We start from the raw sequence: 21,458 nt of genomic DNA, 5'->3' as shown, positions 1-21,458 counted from the left end.
CATCTCCTACATTGTCAGGCAGTTTCAATACTATGTGCTAATTCTGTCTGCTAAATCTATAAAAATGGACTTACTTTCCCTGGACCAATAGTTTCTAATCTCTATAGCATTACATTTATCTTTGAGATGCTGATGAAACCTACAGGCTCTGTTCCAATATAAATACTCATGCATCTTTGGGGGAATCTCAGACCTCTCCTGAAGCTCTGGGGGTCTGTGGACCCTCAGACTAGGTTCAGAGTCTCTGTTCTGGAGCAGTGGTGTTGGGACATACAGAGGGAAGAGCTGGAGGTAGAGTGGGGAAGAGGCCAGGGCATACAGAAATTTTTGGCAGGCCAGTTTCTGTGTGGAAAGTACTGGTTAAGTGCAGAATTTGTTGCCATGATGTTAAGACTTGGGGATGCCACGGTTCCTTGTTGAATACTAACTGCTCTCTGGGCCATACACTCCCATTCCCCAGCATTTCCCTCCCCATCCTCCATCTCTTTCAGACTTGGTCAGCCTAAGTATCTCTCCCCCTCTTTAATTCCAACCCTCACAAGGCCAAATGCAATTGGCCAGGACCCTAAGCCTTCGATCCAAGTAATTGGGGATCCTCTCCCATAGGCTGAGTGTGGGACTTTACAATGAGTCCTTGTCTCCTTCTTTTCCCCCCTTTCCTGGGGAAGTTTCCATGGCAATGGTCAAGCAGGCTACTAGGATATCTGCCTGAGAAGCCACCAGACACTCACTCTCAAGATTGATTCGGTGCTTCAGTTCAGCAAAGGACAGGCAACAAACCCCTTTGGGTCAGTTTGTGTTCTGTAAAGAGATACTGAGATGGAGTTAGGGATTTTTTAAAAAAGGCTTATTGGGGGTTAACCCTGTGAAAGATAAAGAGGGAGTAAACAATGTTGGGCAGCGAAGTCTCTAGACATTAATTACTTGGGTCTAAGTTGCAGCAATTGGGAACTAGTTCCCCGACCAGGGATAGAAGCCAGGCCCACTGCACTGGGAGCATGGAGTCTTAGCCAGTGGACCACCAGGGAAGTCCCCAAACATTGATGTGTATTTGATATTTGTGAGCAGAAAAGCAAGAAAAAGCAGAGTTAGGCAGGTCTGTGATGTGTACCTGAAAGTCTTGGCCAATCTAGGGGAGGGCTGCAGGGCAAGGATGGTCCATTAGAGAAGTTCTGCAAAGGGCTGAAATAGCCAGGCTTTAGCCTTCTTGCTGTGTTCAATCATGGGCTAGAGGCTGCCCCAGGAGAGCATGGCATCAGCTCAAATACTGCAGAGGATCCTGCAGACACTGTTGCTGGAGGCTATCAGTTAACTGTCCTCCTCAGAGCTGAAAGGTTAATTCTTTCTGGAAGGGCTAATCAAGCCTTGTCTCTAGCTGACACAACCTCTTACCTTTTCTAACCCCAACAAAACATCTATCATGGTCCGATCTAGGCAGAGTCTTTTCCAGCACCACAGTTCAAGAACATCAATTCTTCAGTGCTCAGCCTTCTTTATGTTCCAACTCTCACATCCATACATGACTACTGGAAAAACCATAGCTTTGACTACACAGACCTTTGTCAGCAAACTGATGTCTCTGCTTTTTAATATGCTGTCTAGGTTTGTCATGCTGTTCATACTGTTCATGGGGTTCTCAAAGCAAGACTACTGAAGTGGTTTGCCATTCCCTTCTCCAGTGGACCATATTTTGTCAGAACTCTCCACCGTGACCCATCCGTCTTGGGTGGCCCTACATGGCGTGGCTCATAGTTTCACTGAGAGAGACAAGGCTGTGATCCATGTGATCACAAAATAGACAACAAATTCGTACTGCTTCATTTATGATTAATACAAAATAAATTTTCCTTGTAACAGCCAGAAAACAATGTGCTGCTAAGTCAGATGGAGAAAGCAGAAACCACGGAATCGCCACCTTTCAGGCTTCATGATACTCAAATCACGTGGCTCTCTCATGCTTCAGTTTCTTCACCTTTTAAGCTTAAGCTGTATGAAAACTGATGTCAGTTCCTGAAAACAGTTCAATCAGGAGACAGTACTTTGATGTTACTGATGGAGCTTGAACTCTCTCGGCCTCTGGACACAGCAGCATCACGAGGAAACAAAGGCGAAAACCCGATTCTCTTCTCAGTTTGCGGCAGTCACTTGTCCCCAAGACTATCTGAGCAGGAGAATAGAGCAAACGTCTTGCCCTCAGAGAGCCTCTGCAGTCTCTGTAGCAAAGCAGCCTTTTGTGCTTCTGGGTCCTGAGGCCATGGCTCTGGAGCGAGGCGGCGGGAGCCCAGGGTCAGCGAGGGAGGACGGGATGTTTTAAGGGCCCGGATCAGCCAGGGCTCCCCGCGCTCCCCGCGCTCCCCGCCCCCTTCCATGCTCCCGGGACGCGCAGTCGGCCTGGCGGCGGCGGCGGCTCCTCCCCAGCTCGAAGGAGATCCCCGGCCTCGCTGGCCGGTCCGCAGAGCCGGGCGGGGAAGCCCACGCCATGGGTCTCCGGCCAGCCCGCTCGCCCCAGCCGCACCTGACGTGCCTCTTGAGATATGCAGGTCAAGAAGCAACAGTTAGAACTCGATATGGAACAACAGACTGGTTCCAAATAGGGAAAGGAGTGCGTCCAGGCTGTATATTGTCACCCTGCTTATTTAACTTATATGCAGAGTACATCATGAGAAACACTGAGCTGGATGAAGCACAAGCTGGAATCAAGATTGCCAGGAGAAATGTCAATAACCTCAGATATGCAGATGACACTACCCTTATGGCAGAAAGCAAAGAAGAAGGAAAGAGCCTCTTGATGAAAGTGAAAGAGGAGAGTGAAAAACATGGCTTAAAACTCAACATTCAGAAAACTAAGATCATGGCATCTGGTCCCATCACTTCATGGCAAATAGACGGGGAGACAGTGGAAACAATGACAGACTTTATTTTTGGGGGGCTCCAAAATCACTGCAGATGGTGACTGCAGCCATGAGATTCAAAGATGCTTACTCCTTGGAAGAAAACTTATGACCAACCTAGACAGCATATTAAAAAGCAGAGATACTTTGCCAACAAAGGTCTGTCTGGTCAAGGCTATGGTTTTTCCAGTAGTCATGTATGGATGTTGAGAGTTGGACTATAAAGAAAGCTGAGCACTGAAGAATTGATGCTTTTGAACTGTGGTGTTGGAGAAGACTCTTGAGCGTCTCTTGGACTGCAAGGAGATCCAACCAGTCCGACCTAAAGGAAATCAGTCCTGAATATTCATTGGAAGGACTGATGCTGAAGCTGAAACTCCAATACTTTGGCCACCTGATGCGAAGAACTGACTCATTGTAAAAGACCCTGATGGTGGGAAAGATTGAAGGCAGGAGGAGAAGGGGATAACAGAGGATTAGATGGTTGGATCGTATCACCGGCTCAACGGACATGAATTTGAGTGAACTCCAGTAGCTGATGATGAACAGGGAGGCCTGGTGTGCTGCAGTCCATGGGGTCACAAAGAATCAGACATGACTGAACGACTGAACTGAACTGAACTGAACTGAGGTTTGTCATAGCTGTTTCTTCCCAGGAGCAAGTGTCTTTTTAATTTCATGGCTGCACTCACCGTCCGCAATGATTTTGCAGCCCATGAAAATAAAGTCTGTCACTGTTTGCATTGTTTCCCCATCTATTTGCCACAAAATGATGGGACCAGATGCCATGATCTTAGTTTTTTGAATGTTAAGTTTTAAGCCATCTTTTTCACTCTCCTCTTTCACCTTCATCCAGAGGCTCTTTAGTTCCTCTTTGCTTAAAAATGTACACACAGCAATTATAGTGATTGCTACTATTGGTGAAGTGCCTGTAATTTTGGTATCATTATTGTTAGAATCATAAAGGGCTAGTTTTGAAAACCGCTTCTGCCACTGAATGGCCTTGGACAAGTGACTATCTCTTTAAGCTTCAGTTTCCTCATTTGTGAAATGGTCATGACAATAATACCTATCTCATAAGGCTATCGTGATGTCAAATGAGATAATAATGCATGTGAGGTGCTCAGCATAGCTGGGCACATGTAAGTGCTCAGTGATGGTCAGCTATATTATTGCTGTGTGCCAGGAACAGTACAGCTGTATCTAACTCAGGCCTCACAATAACCTTGCCATGTCAGTACTATCATCTCCCTTTTATAGATGAGGTATTGGAGGCTCTGGTGGAGGATTAGTGACTTGCTGAAGGATCACACAACTAGCAACTGGCAAGTCTGCCAGTTCTCTGACTTTAGTGTCCAGACTCATTAGCTCACACAAAACCACCTTCTAGAGCTTTCTTTGGCTGCTGCCAGAGGGGCTCTGCAGTCTCATAAGCAGCATGAGGGAGAAATGAGGTTTGGGAGTATTCTCAGCCCACTGACAGAGAGAGAGCAGCAGTGGAGTGAAAGCCATTTAGGACAGCGAACAGAAGTCAAAAGAAAATATCATCAGTAAGCTATTTGGGAGCTTATATGGTGGGCTCATTTATACGCCATGATAAATGATATGAGTTCCCCTCCTACATGGTATAGTAGGAGGGGCACCAAACGTCCCTCTCTCTGATCTTCAAGTCAAACTTCTCCCATTCCTCACACACAAAATATGTCTGAAGAGCCAAGATTAGTAAGCCATTCCTTTGAGTTATGGTATTGTTCCAGCTGCTTCCAGACAAAATATAACAACCCCAAGAGATAGAAGCTAATCATCTCCATGGTGAGTTTATGAGTTAGACTTAACTTGAGAGTGGAGGGTGGGGCCTGAGGTGATGACTCTTGGGACAAGTTTGGGTGGGATGGAAAGGATTTGAGAGGATGGCAGGATAGGACCAGAGTCTGAAATTGGGGAGATTTTTAGGAAGCATAACAGTGTAGGGCCTCAGAAGATTGGGAGAAAGGGGCACATGGAGGAAGGAGGTCCCCATTATTAGTTTTGTACTGGTCTCCCAGACATTTGCAAGCATATGTATGTATATTTTTATTTGTTAAGATATTTATTTTTGGCTGCAAACCCTCTCCAGTATTCTTGCCTGAAGAATTCCATGGACAGAGGAGCCTGGTGGGCTACAGTACATAGGGTTGCACAGAGTCAGACACAACTGAGCAACTAACACTTTCACTTTACACTTTCAGTTCTTAGTTGCGGTACATGGGCTTATTTTTAGTTGTGGCATGCAGGCTCAGTTGCCCTGTGGCATGTAAGAATCTTCGTTTCCTGATCAGGGATCAAACTCACATCCCCTGCATTAGAAGGTGGGTTCTTAACCACTGGACCACCAGGGAAGTCCCATATATGTGTATTTTGGCTGCATTTCTCATTCTAAGATGCAAGGGGATCCTTAACTGTCATGCAGTGATGATAAATTTCCTATCCAAGGGAGGCTAAATTTTCCAGTTTCTCTCCCTTACTTCCTCCTTTTACTTTCAGTTGTTTAGAAGGTAAAATTTATCCAACAGCCCCTCCACCTCCCCCTAGCTAATCTCTCTTCTGGTCCCTTGTCCCAAGCTTGCAATTTCTCACTAGCAACATCAAGAAACAATGAATTTTTATCCGCGAGATTGGACTTGGACCACTGGGGATCCTGGGTGCCACCGATGGACAGACGAGCTTATTAGAGAAGTCCTTCCCAAAGGCTCCTTCAGAAACAACACGGAAGGGTTGGGGAAGAGAGAGTAGGCTGGCCACCTCAGCCAGCTTAGAGCTCTAAGGCAGACTGTAGCACCTGCAGTTGCTAAGTGTTGCAGACACTTCTTGCTGATATCCTGCCGTTGAGTAAGAGAACTGGAGTCAATAATGTTCAGGCCCATTTTTTCCCCCTTTATAGAAAGACCTCTCAAAAATACATTTGTGAATTGCTATCCTTGCTTTTCTTAAAGGCCCTCGATCTCCCTTCATAGTTAAAAAAAAAGTCATCTCCTGTATCAATCAAATCTTAGGCTTTTTGTGGAGCTGGACGAGTCCTGCTAAGATTTACACCTTAGAGCCCACCATTGCCTTTGTTAAATCATGTTTTTTTTTTCCCCTCCCAATGCATTGTGTGGCTTGCAAGATCTTAGTTCCCCAACCAGGGATCAAACCCATGCCTTGGAAATGAAAGTGCTGAGTCCTAATCACTAGACTGCCCGGGAATTCCCAACCAAGAGGGTTGAATGCAGATGTTTGGGGTGTCCAAGAAGGGAGGGAAAGAGAAAAACACATGAAATTGACTTAAAATAGGCTGAAATACAGTGTATTTGGTATCAAACCATGTTCAAAAATGCTTCTGCTGGAATGCCTTCTCAGTTCTCTGCTTGGACATCTGAAATAGGGCAGCCTCCTCTGTTTCATCTTTGTTTCATTGCCACACATACTATTCCCAGATTCTGCCTAAAGACTAGCCTAACCAGTTGTTTTCTTAGCTTTGAACTTCAGGTACAAGATAAGGAATGGGAGGGAAACAGACCTACCCCTTCATTGTCCTCCACAAATATGACATGCCTGAGAGGAAGTTTTTAATCTTTTCTAAGCCTCAGGTGACATCACTGACAAAACACTGCTTTTTAAAAGCCAATCCTCCTCCCCACCCCCCGATAGAAAGTGATGGTGAAAATATTATGCTTTCTCTATTTTCGTGCTTTCCAAACTGCTGGACAATCTAACAGGAAGTTGTAAAAATCAATTAAGTAGGTGATCAGCACTTTAAAAATTAATAAAATGAAGTAGAAAATTCCAAAAGCACATCACAAAATAAAACATGAGTTTTATTTTGGACACGTAATTTTTATTACTAGTTTGTTATATGTAGATGTATTTGTATACTGGCTTGTGACATTTTACACCTCTATGGGTTACAGCAAAACTTTGAAAACCACTGATCTAGAGGGTGCATATACTTCAACCTCAGATGGAGTCTGTAGTCTAAGACCCTCCATCTGACACATTATTTCAACAATATTCTATAGTTCTCTACTTTTTAGGGCTTCTCTGGGAAGCAAAATTGATGTATATAGCCCACTGGTAAGTCACCAAGAAATCTTTTGTATAGAAAGATGCATCTGACAAAGAAGGCCAAATATCTCTAATAGAATACAGCAGAGTTTGGTAGCAACTGTTTTGATGGAATATTTTTGTTAGAGAGACAATTGTTAAATAAAAAAGCTAAATATGCCCTACCATCTCTCCCTAAATATATAAGGTTATGTTAAAGCACATCTATGCTTATTCTATCTTATATTAAATCAATTTAATATTAAATAACTAAATTAAAACAAAAATCAGCAACTGAAGTCCCCTGCAATCAAATTTCCTGCATCAGTAATCTCAGGCAAGTCAATCCAGCAACATTTCAGAATAAAATGCCTTCTTGACTTTGACTACTTGCTCCTTTCCCAAACACTGCATTTATCCTTTAACCTCATCGAGAGTTATCTTTTTAGACACACTGTATGTTATTAATGGGCTTCCCTGGTGGCTCAGTGATAAAGAATCCACCTGCAAATACAGGAGATCCCTGGGTCGGGAAGATCCCCTGGAGAGGGAAATGGCAACCTACTCCAATATTCTTGCCTGGAAATTCCATGGACAGAGGAGCCTGGTGGGCTACAGTCCATGGAGTTGCAAAAGAGTTGGATACCACTTAGCTAAACAAATACATTACTAGGAAATTTCCAGAAACTAGGAAAATGCTGATTCCTGTTCACCAAGCCACTTACATGCTTAAATAAGGTCTGTGGTTCTTTCAGCATCATGAGGTAGACATGAAAAGCAAATAACTTGGTGATAGAGTTTGAGTCATGAGTCTTTAACCTTTAAGCTTACAGTCTTTTACTTTAACTAATGCCTACAAATTTACACCTGAGTAGATTCCTAACCATTTTTATCTAGCAAAATTCATTACTGTATTTCATCAATCTAAGACACCATTGATTTTAAGACAGAATTTTATGTACCACTGAGAAAGGAAAAAAGGCTGATTAAAGTATGCTTTAGCAAGAATTTATAATACATCAATTTCAGGGGTATTAAATTGTCAAAAATACGTGCCTCATTGAAGAGATGAAATACAGGGGTTGATTTCAAAGGCTGTTGCCTCTTCTCACTCCTAAAGTGTCTGTTGACATATTTTTAATGTAGAATTAAAGTTAATGGGACCATTTTTTCCCCCTGAAAATGAACTGTCTTTTGGTTTCACTGCCTACTGAATTTTGGCTAGTTTTTTTTTAATATTTGGCTAGTTTTTCAAACTTAGAATTTCTAACATTCAAACAGGTTATCTCAGGAATGTATTTCGTAGGAAAAGAGGGAAGAACAAGGTAGGCTAGAGAAAAGACAAGGTCCTAGTTGTCAATCACTGTTTTCAATATCCTAACTTAAAATTCTTTTTTAAACCTTATAGTGTAAGAAGAAACAACTAACTGTTCTGGAGCCTTAAAAAAATCAAAAGACCTTATACCAAGCTTGAGAAAACTTGTTAAAGGCAAATTTTATTTATTTTTTTAAGTTACAAAAATATGCACATGTCAAAAATACAGTCTAGTCCATATAAGAGTAGTTCCAGCCATTAAAGTTATACAGAGTTTGGAAACAGCAATTTATACACAAGTCTTAAAGCACTCAAGTAATGAACAGAATACATACAACCAGTCAATTCAGTTATTGCTAGTTATATGCCACTTTTACTTGAGACTGTTCTCCTTTAGGGAAAAGGCAATATTTGGGCAATCTGATTGTTGCTACTAAAGCTGTGGTTTTAAAAAGTCAATCCAAAATTAGAATAAACTCAGTTTGAGTAGAATATGTGTAAGCTTTAATCAGTACTACAAGAAGGTGTGGTCTAAATTTCTGTTCTATCCCTTTCTCCTACTTAGTTCTATTTTATATCAGAAATGTGATGTGTAGTTTGTGACAAGAGTAAATGAATCGTTGATCTTCAAATTAAGTAACAAGAAACACTGAGTTGGAATGTGGAAACAAAGTTGGCACATCTAGTGTAACAACATGAGAATGATGAATTCAAGAATGGAAAAATGTTCAAATTTTAACCAAAAAACAAAGACTTCTTTCTCTTTAGATGCTGAGACACAGAATGAATCAACCGGTTTTTCTGAAGTTTATAGGCTATGAAGATCTGGTGTTCTCTATCTTCTCCAAAAAGAAAATGTGAGCTATATAACAGGAACATGTTTTATAACATATCTATTTGCTCAATGCCATATGGAAGAACACCATTATGAGATTAAATAATTTTAGCTTTAAGTAGTAAAAAGATCATGCAGTTGACAGTGTAAACACAGGGAACAAATCACTCACTTTGGGGGTGGATACTATGTAGCAGACTTTTGGTCTGAAGTTCATGTGGAAGACTTAGAAGTTAAGGGTCCCAAAGAGAGAGCCATGGCTTTGTTTCCAACTTTTCTGTCAGACCCTGCTGCAGGGTCAGGCTTATTGCTGACATTTTTCCCCAACAAGTTCTTAAATTGAAACATATACTGGTAATAATAAGTATGAGGTGAACTAGAAAAACATTTAAAAATAATTCTTAGAACAAAACTGACACTCATGACCTTTTGGTAAAAATACTTATTACCTTAATGACTTAAATTCTAAAATTAGGCTACATTTTTAGGAGGTAGAAAACAAATACCCAAAGCGTACCACTTGGCCATCCTTCCTTACTTGTGGCCAACCTCGGATCTATACATTTTTCACTCCTCATTCTCCCACTAAAGCTATTAGTCCTACTACCATTTACTATCTAAAGTTACAGACCTGGAGCTGCCAAGAAAAAGCTTTTAAAGAAGTCTTGCTTTTAAGTCACTGAGTGTATCCAACACTCGGGTATCAACTGAGAACACTTTATATCTCTCGAGTAGATTAACTCACTTCATAAGAAAACATGCCAACATGAAAAAAATTACTTAATATAAAAAGACTATTTAAAATCTTTACATGTGACTCTAGTATGTCAGAGTAGTTACGTAAACCAAAACTAGTAATGCGTTCATTGAATTGCTTTAAAAAAGCCTTATATATAAACCGCATTACCAGTGTTAAACAAAAAAGGTACATTTTATACTACAAAATTAACCTAAATTAATCTAATAACAACAACAATAAACACTCCACTTCCTCCCAGAAAGTTACATTGTGCTGATATCCCATAGATAGTACTATAAAAAGATTTTATTTTTGCGATATGCTGGGCTCACAGTGAATATGCTAATACAGCGATCATGGATATAATGTTACTGTAAGAAAGTCATTAGTGAAACATGTATAAGGCATGTAGAAAACTAGCATTAAAGCTCTTAAGGGCAATGATTCAAATTGGCACCTGCTAGAAAAGGTGCTGCTAGGAATAAAAAAATATTAAAGAAATTTAGTTTCAGCACATACTAGTTTTTAATGCTTCCACAATGAAATGAATTAATAACTCACATAAATTTCTGTTGCTGGAACTAATGGACCAAAAAAGAATGGACTTCTGCCCCCTTTAAATAGCAGCCCAATCTTGAAAACGGAAGCAGTCACTTGCAATCTTCCACACGGTATTGTTAGCAGTAGTCTGAGCGGTCAGCAGGAAGTTCTGGTTGAAGTAGTGTTGCTTGTTGCCATCAAACTTCACAGTTCCACTGGTCACAACAAGAACTGTGGTCTGGGCCTGAGTAGCTTGCTCTGCACCCACACAAGAAAAGAGAAGAGGTTGGATTCTTTACACAGGCAGATTTGCAGGCTTAAACACATTGTATATAACTTAAACACAAAAAAAAGTTTCATAAACTGTCTTTACTTTAAGCATAATCTTGAGCATGCCCACCCAGAGCCAGAAAACTCAATAACCATTTCAAAGATACTAACATTATTTTCAGTCCAGAAAGATTTTGGGTACTCTAAACTTTCAATATCTAGCTTTTTGGTTCCTGTGTTAGTATCTCCTTGTTTTTGTTTTTGTTTTTTTTTTAACAGAACTTGGTCAAATTTTGTTTAAGTTGTCATTCTTTTCAAGAACTATAAAGGCAAAAAATCACTCAGGAAACTACTGCTTAAGATGCTTAGGCCCCCACCTAGAGGTTAATCTTATAAACTGCATCAATCTGCCTGAAATCAAAATCTGCCTTGAAAGCTACCCTTTCACGTTTGCTGTGAAATTTTAATAGATTGTAAGATAATAAAACATTAATCAGAGATATGGTACATTTTTTTCTCTTGAGACATTTCAAGGTACATAAGGCAACTATTTATTTAGGGAAAAGAGACAGTTGTTCCCCTCCATCAACAGAAATCATAGTAAGGCTCAATTTGCCACATGACTTTTAATAAGCTGCACAATCACTCAATCCACCAAAACCTACCACTGGCTCTCTGGAATTAGATGCATCTAGATGAAGATCAAAAGTTTGACTTGACAGCTGAATTTTTCATATTTAACTTGCTCAAAAAAGTAATTACTGCTACCACTGAAAGTTGCTAGCTGCTTTTGGTGTTAAAGTTCAGTGCCCACTAAAGGAAAACAAGTACCTCAAAAGACCATGATCTTACCATGAACTGGCTGGCAATCTAACATATTGACCTGGAATTCACTAGAAGGCAACATGTCAAAAAAATTGGCTAGGGCTTCCAGCCCTGTAACAACATTTCCATTCCATATTAAAGTGGCCTTGTCCAGATACAGCCTGGTTAGTGCCTAAAAAGAAAGAAAAAAGAAAAAAAGGGGAAAGATTTTTGCTTTGGGGCAAATTATCTTGTAGAAATGGATTGAAAGGTTACAGCGGGTGTTTAAACATTTTTATAGTTCTTTCTCCATCTCTCCTTCCCTTGCCCCCTCCCACAGAGGACAATGTGAACAAGGTATCTGCCTTATACAGTTGCCCTTAAATGGGTATTATCCTGTGCTATGCTGTGCTTAGTCACTCAGTCGTATCCAACTCTTTGCGACCTCATGGACTATAACCTTCCAGGCTTCTCAGTTCCTGGGAATCTCCAAGCAAAAATACGGTAGTGGGTTGCCACGATCTCCTCCAGGGGATCCGAACCCAGGTCTCCCACATTGCAGGCGGATTCTTTATCAGCTGAGCTACCAGGGAAGCCCTCTTAATATACTAGGCAGCTAGCTACTTTTTTTCATCTTTCACTTTAGCCATACTGAGAAACCTTTGTATCAAATGGATAGGCTTTTTTTTTTAAGTTTTGCTTTCTGTAATTAAAATGAATTAAATGATCACAGGTTTTAAAGCCCTTGCAGCCTGGAACCAGTTTGAATCTCCCTCCCTTTTCTAATTCTGTGAACAAAGTTGTCTGTAAGGCCCTACCTGTACCTTTCAATCCTAGTGTTTATATACAATGTGAGCCCTTTAATGTTTGAACCATTTAATGTTGTATGTGTTAAGAAGAATTAGTTCCTTTTATCGCCATGGAAATAGCATAATCAGTCCAAAACAATCAATAGTACTTGCTAAAGCAGAGTCTTTGATAAGTCAAATAAGTTAAAACTCAAATAAGGAAGAATTCAACAGTTAACTCTTTAGTTCCTGGAGTCAGTCACAGGAATTTAGTGTGTCAAAGGGGATATTATTTGCTTAGCTCTAAATTTTAAAACTTAAAGGGCCAACACATATCTAGACTCTGGAAATGAACTATGTTGCTTTCTTTTTTTTGCTACTTTGTCCTTGAAGGCACCAAGGCCCAACAAATGTCCACTGTTACATCCTGTGGCAGATCCCACATCATCAAACGTCAGTATCAAGAACTTCTTTTTAATCTTCTGCCTTAACAAAACAGCTTTTAGAGATATTTACTTCTACAGCATAGACAAGAGTTCTCTACAACACAGTGTTATACTGATAATAGACCTAGTGAAGATTCTAGGTCACATACAGAAATCCTTAAAAGATATGGCTCAGGAACACATCACAATGAAAAAAGCTGATGAAGTGAGAACTTTCTCTGTGGAAGACTAAAAGTATCCAAGCCAGGCAGATTCTATTTGTGAGTGCCAGATACAGATGTGAGCTTTAACACAAAATTATCAATTAATATATGAAATTAAAGGGGCAAATCAGGGAACATTCTCTGTAATGACAGACCCCCTTCATTAGCACTAATACTATTTTAACTATATTGGTTAAATTATGTGATTAAGAAAATGTAACGAATTTAAGTAAATATATGTTGGGTCCCATGTTACGTGCAGTATTTAATTCCCATTTACCACCCTAAAAATAAAACAGGGTTGAGAGAGGTTAGCAACTTGCCCAAGGTCACAGAACATGACAAACACAAAACTGGGGTATGATTTCACAGTTCACACATCCATAATGCCATACCAACCCTTTCCTAAGCAATGTGTTTTTAGAGAACATAGCTATCACTTATGCAATTTGGATGAATGGCTGGCTCAAAAAAAACAAAACAAAACAAAACAAAACCAACAACAACTGGTATTTAATAAAGAATAATAGTCTGTAACACTCACCCGTCTTCTTTTGTCCATTGTCTCATAGTAAATATTGACAAATTCCTCAGCAGCTCTGCATGCCTGATCTACATAAGTTTTAAATTCCTACAAGAAAAATTTCATTAAAATGTAATTACCACCCTTCCAACCCCTCACAAATATATCACCAACAAAAGCTGATGGTTTATTTCAATCATTATATAACTCCATACACAGTCTACATTCTTCCATATAAATTTGGACATTTTTAAGGTTAGGGCCTAGGTTTCCAACTTTCACTATTTTTAACTACATTATGGTTAGGACATACTAACCATTCATTAGTGAATTTCAGTTTTTTCTTACTTTAAACATAAATTTACAATCTTTGCATGGCAACTGGTGTTTTAGGCTTCCAGTATTTTAGAAAACATTTACCTCAATAAAAAACGATGGGTTCTGAACTGTAAAAAAAAAAAAAAAAAGAGGCAGGGGGCGGTGCCGGCAGGCGCAAATTGCCATTGAATAAGTTAGCAAATTGTTGAGTTCCCTTTTCAAGCTGCTAAATTATTGATAAGTTATTCAAAAGTTGTTGAATGAGAAAAAAACTGAGTATGTTCTACGAACTTGTTTGAAAAATTAGGTACTCAGAAAACGTCCTCATATTATGTAAAAATTTACAGGAGTTTGTAAAGGATTTTAGCATACGTGCTGCCAAAGCGAGCAATGTAAAGGATTTTAAAACGGAAGAAAAGAAATATTGTTGCGGTTTTCTCCTGCGAGAAAATTACTTTTTTCCCCAGCCATTTACCAGACCAAACTATTATTTGAATTAATAACTAATTTCATTTCACTCTCACGTAATTGAAAGTTATTTAAATCGTGAAAGGATTACAAGCCAGAAGCAACAGACCCCAACATTCCCAACTCTCGCTACTTCCCGTCTTAGGGTCTTTTCCAGGATCGGAAAGCAACTGCACAGCCCTGGGCGGTGGGGGGGTCGGGGGTCGTGGGTCGGCGGTCGGGGAATAATGAGGGGCTTCAGAGAGCGGGCCCCGCCCCCGGCGCCTGGCGGGCCAAACCCTGATTCGCCGCTTGACCACGTGACCAGCAACCAGCCCGCCCCAGAGCCCCTCCCCTCAGCCGCCTGCGCCGGGCACCCTGCGGCGGCTGGGGTACGCACCACAGCCATGGCCGTCCGGGAGTCCGAACTGTCCTTTTTCTTCAGTGGCGACGTCACTACGTCTTCTTGTCCCTGGTTCCCTCTCCTGTGGGATGATCAAATACTTAGCAAGACAGCGAAACCCGCCAAACGCACACAATTCTCTGCCCGCCCATTCTCTCCCGGAAGTACCTCGGTCCGATGTTAAAATCACCCCGATGTACCAACCTTAAGTACAGTTCTCTTGAGTTCCGACCGTCCCGTCCCGTCCCGTCTGCCTTATGTACTCACTTGTTTGATATTTATTAACTTAGTTTAGAAAAAAAAAAATCACCCCGCTTTTGTAACTGGATAATCTTAACAAAAGTATCCATTTCTCCAACACGTCCAAGGACAGCGAAAAAAAGAGCTATTTAAAGCGTCTAATGTGCGGGCTTCTTTGCTCCAGGGGTTGGGGAAAAGGCTAGCTGATGAAACCTACCAGATATGTAAGCGAGTAGGAAAAGTGGGTAGAGCTTGGGGAAAAGCGTGCAACAACACTGGTAGAAAATGGCGTAAAGTTCTGGAACCTTCTCAAAGACTCAATCTTAACTGAATTTACCCGTGTCTCAGTAATACTCCTAAAATTTTTCACTACTTTATAATATGCTTAGGGTCAAAAAACTAATTGTAATTCAAGTTTAAGTAGTTTAACTACCACTGCAACCAGACTCCACTCCCCAACATACTTCAAAACCACTCAAAGTCCCCAACGATGTCTGGGCAGTCAAGTCAGTCAGATATTTTGATAGTCTTTTTACCATGAATAGCTGGTGTGTGGCTCCTCAGAAAAATAATTTCTTCCTTGGTACTGTTCTCTGTCTCCTTGAGACCAGTCACTTCTGAATTTTCTCATACTTCAATCTGCTTTTTTCCTGTCTCCCTCCGTTTGGTCTAGCTCTAACTGAAGCAACGACTCTTCCCCGTACCCTATGACCTCTGCCCCCCTCTTATTGACGTCACTTCCGGGGTGTCTTCCTGTTTAACACCTCTCCTCCTGCTGCTACTGCTAAGTCACTTCAGTCGTGTCCGACTCTGTGCGACCCCCATAGACGGCAGCCCACCAGGCTCTCCCGTCCCTGGGATTCTCCAGGCAAGAACACTGGAGTGGGTTGCCATTTCCTTCTCCAATGCATGAAAGTGAAAAGTGAAAGTGAAGTCGCTCAGTCGTGTCCGACTCCTCTCGACCCCAGGGACTGCAGCCTACCAGGCTCCTCCGCCCATGGGAGTACTGGAGTGGGTTGCCATTGCCTTCTCCTCTCTCCTCCTACGTGGTCTCAATTGTTACTTGTATGCTGACGAATTTCAATAACGTGTCCAGCACCGCCCTCCAACTCGTCTCTGGATTGCAATTCTATTTATTAAATATGAACACCAGTGTGCACTACAGGTTTCTCAGACTTGGTGAGTCCAAAATTTGAATGCGTGTTTTCCTCTGCACTTATAATCTTCTGTATGCTTTCTGTTATCCGTGCTTGAATTTTTGGAATGTTTCTATTTAATTTTTTTGGTGTCTTTCCCCTCCTACCCCCGTCATTGTAATTCATTCGTTCAGTCAACAAATATTTATTGAATGCATACTATGGGACAGGCATTGTGCAAGGTTCTGGGTATATAGTGATGAGCAAAATAGACATGATCTATACCCTCATGAAGCTCACGAAATAATTTTGAATAATGGACAATAAATGAAACAATGGATTACAGAGGAGTTCCAAGTAACTTGCCCAGTTCTGCTCATTCTCCACCAACCCCCTCCCCCCACCCCATTCCGCCTTTCTTTCTCTTTCCTCGACACAAACTTTGATCGCTCTATTCTCATTTTTTCCAAAATTCTTCTAGTTTTTGAAGACCTATCTTAGTCTAGCCTCAATTTTCCCTTCCAGACTTCTCTCCATTATTTACCAACACTGGCAAAGTTAACTACTGTTTACCAAAAATGACTCATGTTTACCGATTTATAGGTGATTGTCTGGCATACAGTCCATGATTCAGAAATATTTTCCTACCCATGACAGAGGAGATTATGCAGCCAGCCCCCTATTTGAGTGTATGAAGTTGGGACTGATTAGATACATTTTGATGTGTTGAGAGGTATCAGTACAATTCAGGAGATGGTTAAGGAGCCGGGAATAGCAGACTGTAAGAGCAATAAACTGGGTTGTAGGGCTGCTTCCGGCTATTCAGTTCAGCCATTTCTCTTGGTCAAGTGTAGACATATGGAACCCAAGCTCTTTGGACTTATCACCATTCCTATCTGAACCTTTCCCTTGGTCTTGATTCAAGAAGGACTAGTCTAGGTCACTCAAGGAAGTGATCTGAGCAGTCAGTCTCTTCTCGGGTCTCTAACTGGTGACCAGCATTCACTAAGTTTTCTGCTCTACCCACTAAGTTAGCCAGGCACATGTGGCCTGTTTACATTAAATAGTACTTTTGAAAAAGAACTTTTTTGAGATACAATTCATACCACCCATTTAAGGTGTAGAATTCGGTGGATTTTAGTATGTTCAGAGTTGTGAAAGCATCATCATGAAATTTTACAACTTTTTAAATGTCCTGAAAAGAAATCCCTTTCCCATTAGCAGTCATTTCCCATTCCTCTTTCACCCCAGCTCCTGGCACCAGTAATGCACTTTTTACTTACATAGATTTGCCATTCTGGACATTTCATTTAAATGGAATCATACAATATGTGGTTCTTTGTGTTTCAGCAATGTTATCAAAGTTCATCCATGTTGTAGCATGTATCAGTACTCTTTTCCTTTTAATTGTAGAATAATATTCCAACTGTATGAATATAACATTTTGTTTATTCATTAATCCATTGATGGGCATTTGGGTGGTTTCCATTTTAGGATATAGTGAATAATTCTTCCATAAAAGTTTGTGTACAAGTTTTTGTGTGGACGCTTTCGATTCTCTTGAGTAGATATCTGGAAGTGGAATTTCTGGGTCATATTGTAATTTATGGGCTTCCCAGGTGGCTCAGTGGTAAAGAAACCAATTGCAATGCAGGAGCTGCAGGAGATGTGGGTTCAATTCCAGGGTTGGGAAGATCACCTGAAGGAGGGCACAGCAACCAACTCCAGTATTCTTGCCTGGAGAAGCCCGTGGACAGAGGAGCCTGGTAGGCTGCAGTCCATGGGGGTCTCAAGAGTTGGATGTGACTTAGCAACTAAACCACCACCAGGGGCCTATTGGGCAGATTGCCTAACTAGTAGTGATCGGACGATTCTTGATTGGTTTACTATTTTATTTGGGGGAGAGCCCAAACTGTAATTAAACCTTGGTTTGGTGACATTGAGGCTTAGCATAAACCATTCCATTTTGGTCCTGTTTTATTTTTAAACATATCTTTAACATTTTATGGAACTGCTGGATTGTTTTCAACAGTGGCTGAATCATTTTACAATCCCACCAGCAATGCATGAGGGTTCCAATTTTCCACATCCTCACCAATGCTTGTTATTGTCTATCTTGAAAAAGAAATGTTTATTAAATTAATTTATTTTAATTGGAGGCTAATTACCTTACAATATTGTGGTGGATTTTGCTATACACAGATATGAATCAGCCATGGATGTACATGTGTCCACGATCCTGAACCCCTCTCCCACCTCCCTCTTCACCCCATCCCTCTGGGTTGTCCCAGAGCACCAGCTTTGAGTGTCCTGCTTCATGCATTGAACTTGCATTGGTCATCTGTTTTACATATGGTAATATACATGTTTCAATGCTATTCTCTCAAATCATCCCACCCTTGCCTTCTCCCACAGAGTTCAAAAGTCTTTTCTTTAGATCTGTGTCTCTTGCTGTCTTGCATATAGGGTTGTTGTTACTGTCTTTCTAAATTCCATATTATATGCGTTAATATACTGTATTGGTGTTTCTCTTTCTGACTTACTTCACTCTGTATGATAGGCTCCAGTTTCATCCACTTCATTAAAACTGACTCAAATACATTCTTTTTTATAGCTGAGTAATATTCCATTGTGTATATGTACCACAACTTCCTTATTCATTTGTCTGCCGTTGGACATCTAAGTTGCTTCCAAGTCCTAGCTATTGTAAACAGTGTTGCAGTGAACTTTGGGGTACATGTGCCTCTTTCAATTCTGGTTTCCTTGGTGTGTATGCCCAGCAGTGGGATTGCTGGGTTGTATGGCAGTTCTATTTCCATTTTTTTAAGGAATCTCCACACTGTTCTCTATAGTAACTGTACTAGTTTGCATTCCCACCAACAGTGTAAGAGGGTTCCCTTTTCTCTGCACCCTCTCCGGCATTATTGTTTGTAGACTTTGGAATGACAGCCATTCTGACCAGCGTGAGATGGTACCTCATTGTGGTTTTGATTTGCATTTCTCTGATAATGAGTGATGTTGAGCATCTTTTCACATGTTAGCCATCTGCATGTCTTCTTTGGAGAAATGTCTGTTTAGTTCTTTGGCCCACTTTTTGATTGGGTCATTTATTTTTCTGGAATTGAGCTGCATGAGCTGCTTGTATAGTTTGGAGATGAATTCTTTGTCAGTTGTCTTGTTTGCTATTATTTTCTCCCATTCTGAAGGCTGCCTTTTCATCCTGCTTATAGTTTCCTTTGTTGTGCAAAAGCTTTTAATTAGGTCCCATTTGTTTATTTTTGCTTTTATTTCCATTACTCTGGGAGGTGGGTCATAGAGGATCTTGCTGTGATTTATGTCAGAGAGTGTTCTGTGTTTTCCTCTAAGAGTTTTATAGTTTCTGTTCTTACACTTAGATCTTTAATCCATTTTGAGTTTATTTTTGTGTATGGTGTCAGAAAGTGTTCTAGTTTCATTCTTTTTCAGGTGGTTGTATTGTCTATCTTTTTAAGTATAGCCATCCTAGTGAGTTCAAAGTAATATCTCACTGAGGCTTTGATTTGCATATCCCTGATACCTAATGATGTTGAGCGTCTTTTCATGAGCTTATTGGTCATTTGTAGATCTTCTTTAGTGGAGGGCAGAGGAGCCTGGTGTGCTGCAGTCCATGGGGCCGCAAAAAGTCAGACATGACTTAGCAACTGAAAAACAACAATCTTCTTTCAAATCTGTACATTTAGATCCTTTGTCTATTTTTAAAATTAGGTTATCTGCCTTTTTATCATTGTTGTAAATATTCTTCATATATTCTAGAAACAAGTCCTTGATCATATATACAATTGGTAAGTTATTTTTTCTCATTCTTCGGATTGTCTTTTCACTACTGTGGAGCTGTAGAGAGGGAAGTGGGATTAGGTGAGTAGGGAAGGTTATAACACTACAAACCCTGATGTGTTTATCAGTGTTTGGCGGTTCCTTTTGAACAAGTAAGTACTCCTTAGAATTTGCAAGTGTTTGCTTAATTTCTAGAGTTCTGAAAAAGTTAATTTTGACAATTTTGCTAGTGTTTTTATTGCTTTTATTGAAGGGTGGACTTACAGAGGTCCTCACACTGCCATTCCAAAAACCCTGCCTGTATAGCCCTTGTGTAATCTTCTGAAAGGCATTATTGTAGTCTGCCTTTTGTTATTCTGTATTTACATTCTTTATTAGATTTGAAGTTCCTGTGGCTAACCATGTGTGTTTTTGATACGTTAAACACCCACTCATACCACTGGTATTGAGTAAAAACCTTACATGGAGTAGTAGGTAGTTAAAAGTGAATGTCCAAATGAAATTTCATCCTCCTTTAGCCTCATTCTGAATCCATTCTGAAAGAAGTGAGAATGTGACCTAATTTTTTATAAATGGAACTTTTTCTTCCTACCATAATAAAAATGAGAGAATAATCCATTTCCACCTCATTACTTTTCAACTGCCTCCTCTATGGGGTATTCACAAGCCTTATCTTCAGGAGAGAACAATTCTTTCAACTCTGCTGCAAACTTCTTTTCCTTCAACTAATTATTTTCAGAAGCAAAATGTACAATAAGGCTTTTGTATTGGCTGAGCGCTCAGGTTTTGGGAAATCTGACTAACATTCTGGCTCAACCAGTCTAAAATTTTCTTAGAAAAATGTGAATTATCGTTGTCAAGACATCATAATGTAAGGTTCAGACAGGGGCATACTGTTAATTAGCAGGATGAGAAACTAAGATCTGCAAATGTTCTTATCTTACTTGGCTCTATCTTAGAAGTCATCTTCATAATAAACATCTGTACTTTTTCTTACCTTCTGTCTCCCATCTATTTCCAACTTCTTTTCTGCTTCCATGTATTCAACAGAAATAAACAAAACAAAAAGTTGTCTCCACCTCTCAAAAAAAGGAAAAAAAATGCTGCTAGGGTCTTAACATAGTCACTCAATTTTTCTCTATTCTTTTTACCATTAAATATATGTTTTCCTGATATTAACATAGATCTACAAATTTTTTTGTTATTATTTTCCTGACAAAACATTTTCTCGTCATTTTCTTTTCAACCTTTTGAGTTGCTATGTTGAGGAGTGTCCTTTGTAGATTTCATATAGCTTGATTTTTCTGGGCTTGATAGTCTGTCTTTTAAAAATACTATATTATGTTCCTACAGTAATGTTCATAAAGTTTGTGTACTACATCATGGATTTTTACAAAAGTATACAGACATGTAGCTAATCACTAACTACATTAAAATAATATTTTCAGTGTCCAGAAAGCTCCATTTTGTCCTCTCTCAGTCAATGATCCCCAAAGGAAACCAGTATAATGACTTTGATGATTATAGATCACTTTAGTGGCTCAGATGGTAAAAGCATCTGGCTACAATGCGGGAGACCTGGGTTTGATCCCTGGGTCGGGAAGATACCCTGGAGAAGGAAATGGCAACCCACTCCAGTACTCTTGTCTGCAAAATCTCATGGACAGAGGAGCCTGGTGGGCTGC

The 21,458-nt window shown here is 40.3% G+C and overlaps 1 protein-coding gene across 1 annotated transcript; it reads right to left on the bottom strand.

The window, feature by feature from the left end:
* Positions 1 to 10,458: 10,458 nt before the first annotated feature.
* NXT2 (nuclear transport factor 2 like export factor 2) lies at positions 10,459 to 14,638 on the bottom strand. Its single transcript, XM_068962991.1, has 4 exons — positions 14,582 to 14,638; positions 13,438 to 13,524; positions 11,505 to 11,649; positions 10,459 to 10,640 (listed from the first exon to the last, which is right to left on the bottom strand). Exons 1-4 carry the CDS (start codon positions 14,588 to 14,590, stop codon positions 10,459 to 10,461), a joined length of 423 nt encoding a protein of 140 aa, XP_068819092.1. The 5' UTR covers positions 14,591 to 14,638.
* Positions 14,639 to 21,458: the final 6,820 nt, after the last annotated feature.

Source organism: Capricornis sumatraensis, chromosome X (genome assembly GCF_032405125.1).
Source record: "Capricornis sumatraensis isolate serow.1 chromosome X, serow.2, whole genome shotgun sequence".
Lineage (NCBI taxonomy): Eukaryota > Metazoa > Chordata > Mammalia > Artiodactyla > Bovidae > Capricornis > Capricornis sumatraensis.
The sequence above is the reverse complement of the archived record's forward strand: the minus strand, read 5'-3'. Positions and strand labels throughout refer to the sequence as shown.

Excerpts from the sequence above, each read along its gene's own strand:
- NXT2 (XM_068962991.1), bottom strand. Across the intron at positions 11,650-13,437 it reads CAATGGACAAAAGAAGACGG|GCACTAACCAGGCTGTATCT; the intron begins GTGAGTGTTACA and ends CTTTCTTTTTAG. Across the intron at positions 10,641-11,504 it reads AGATTGCCAGCCAGTTCATG|AGCAAGCTACTCAGGCCCAG; the intron begins GTAAGATCATGG and ends GTGTGGGTGCAG.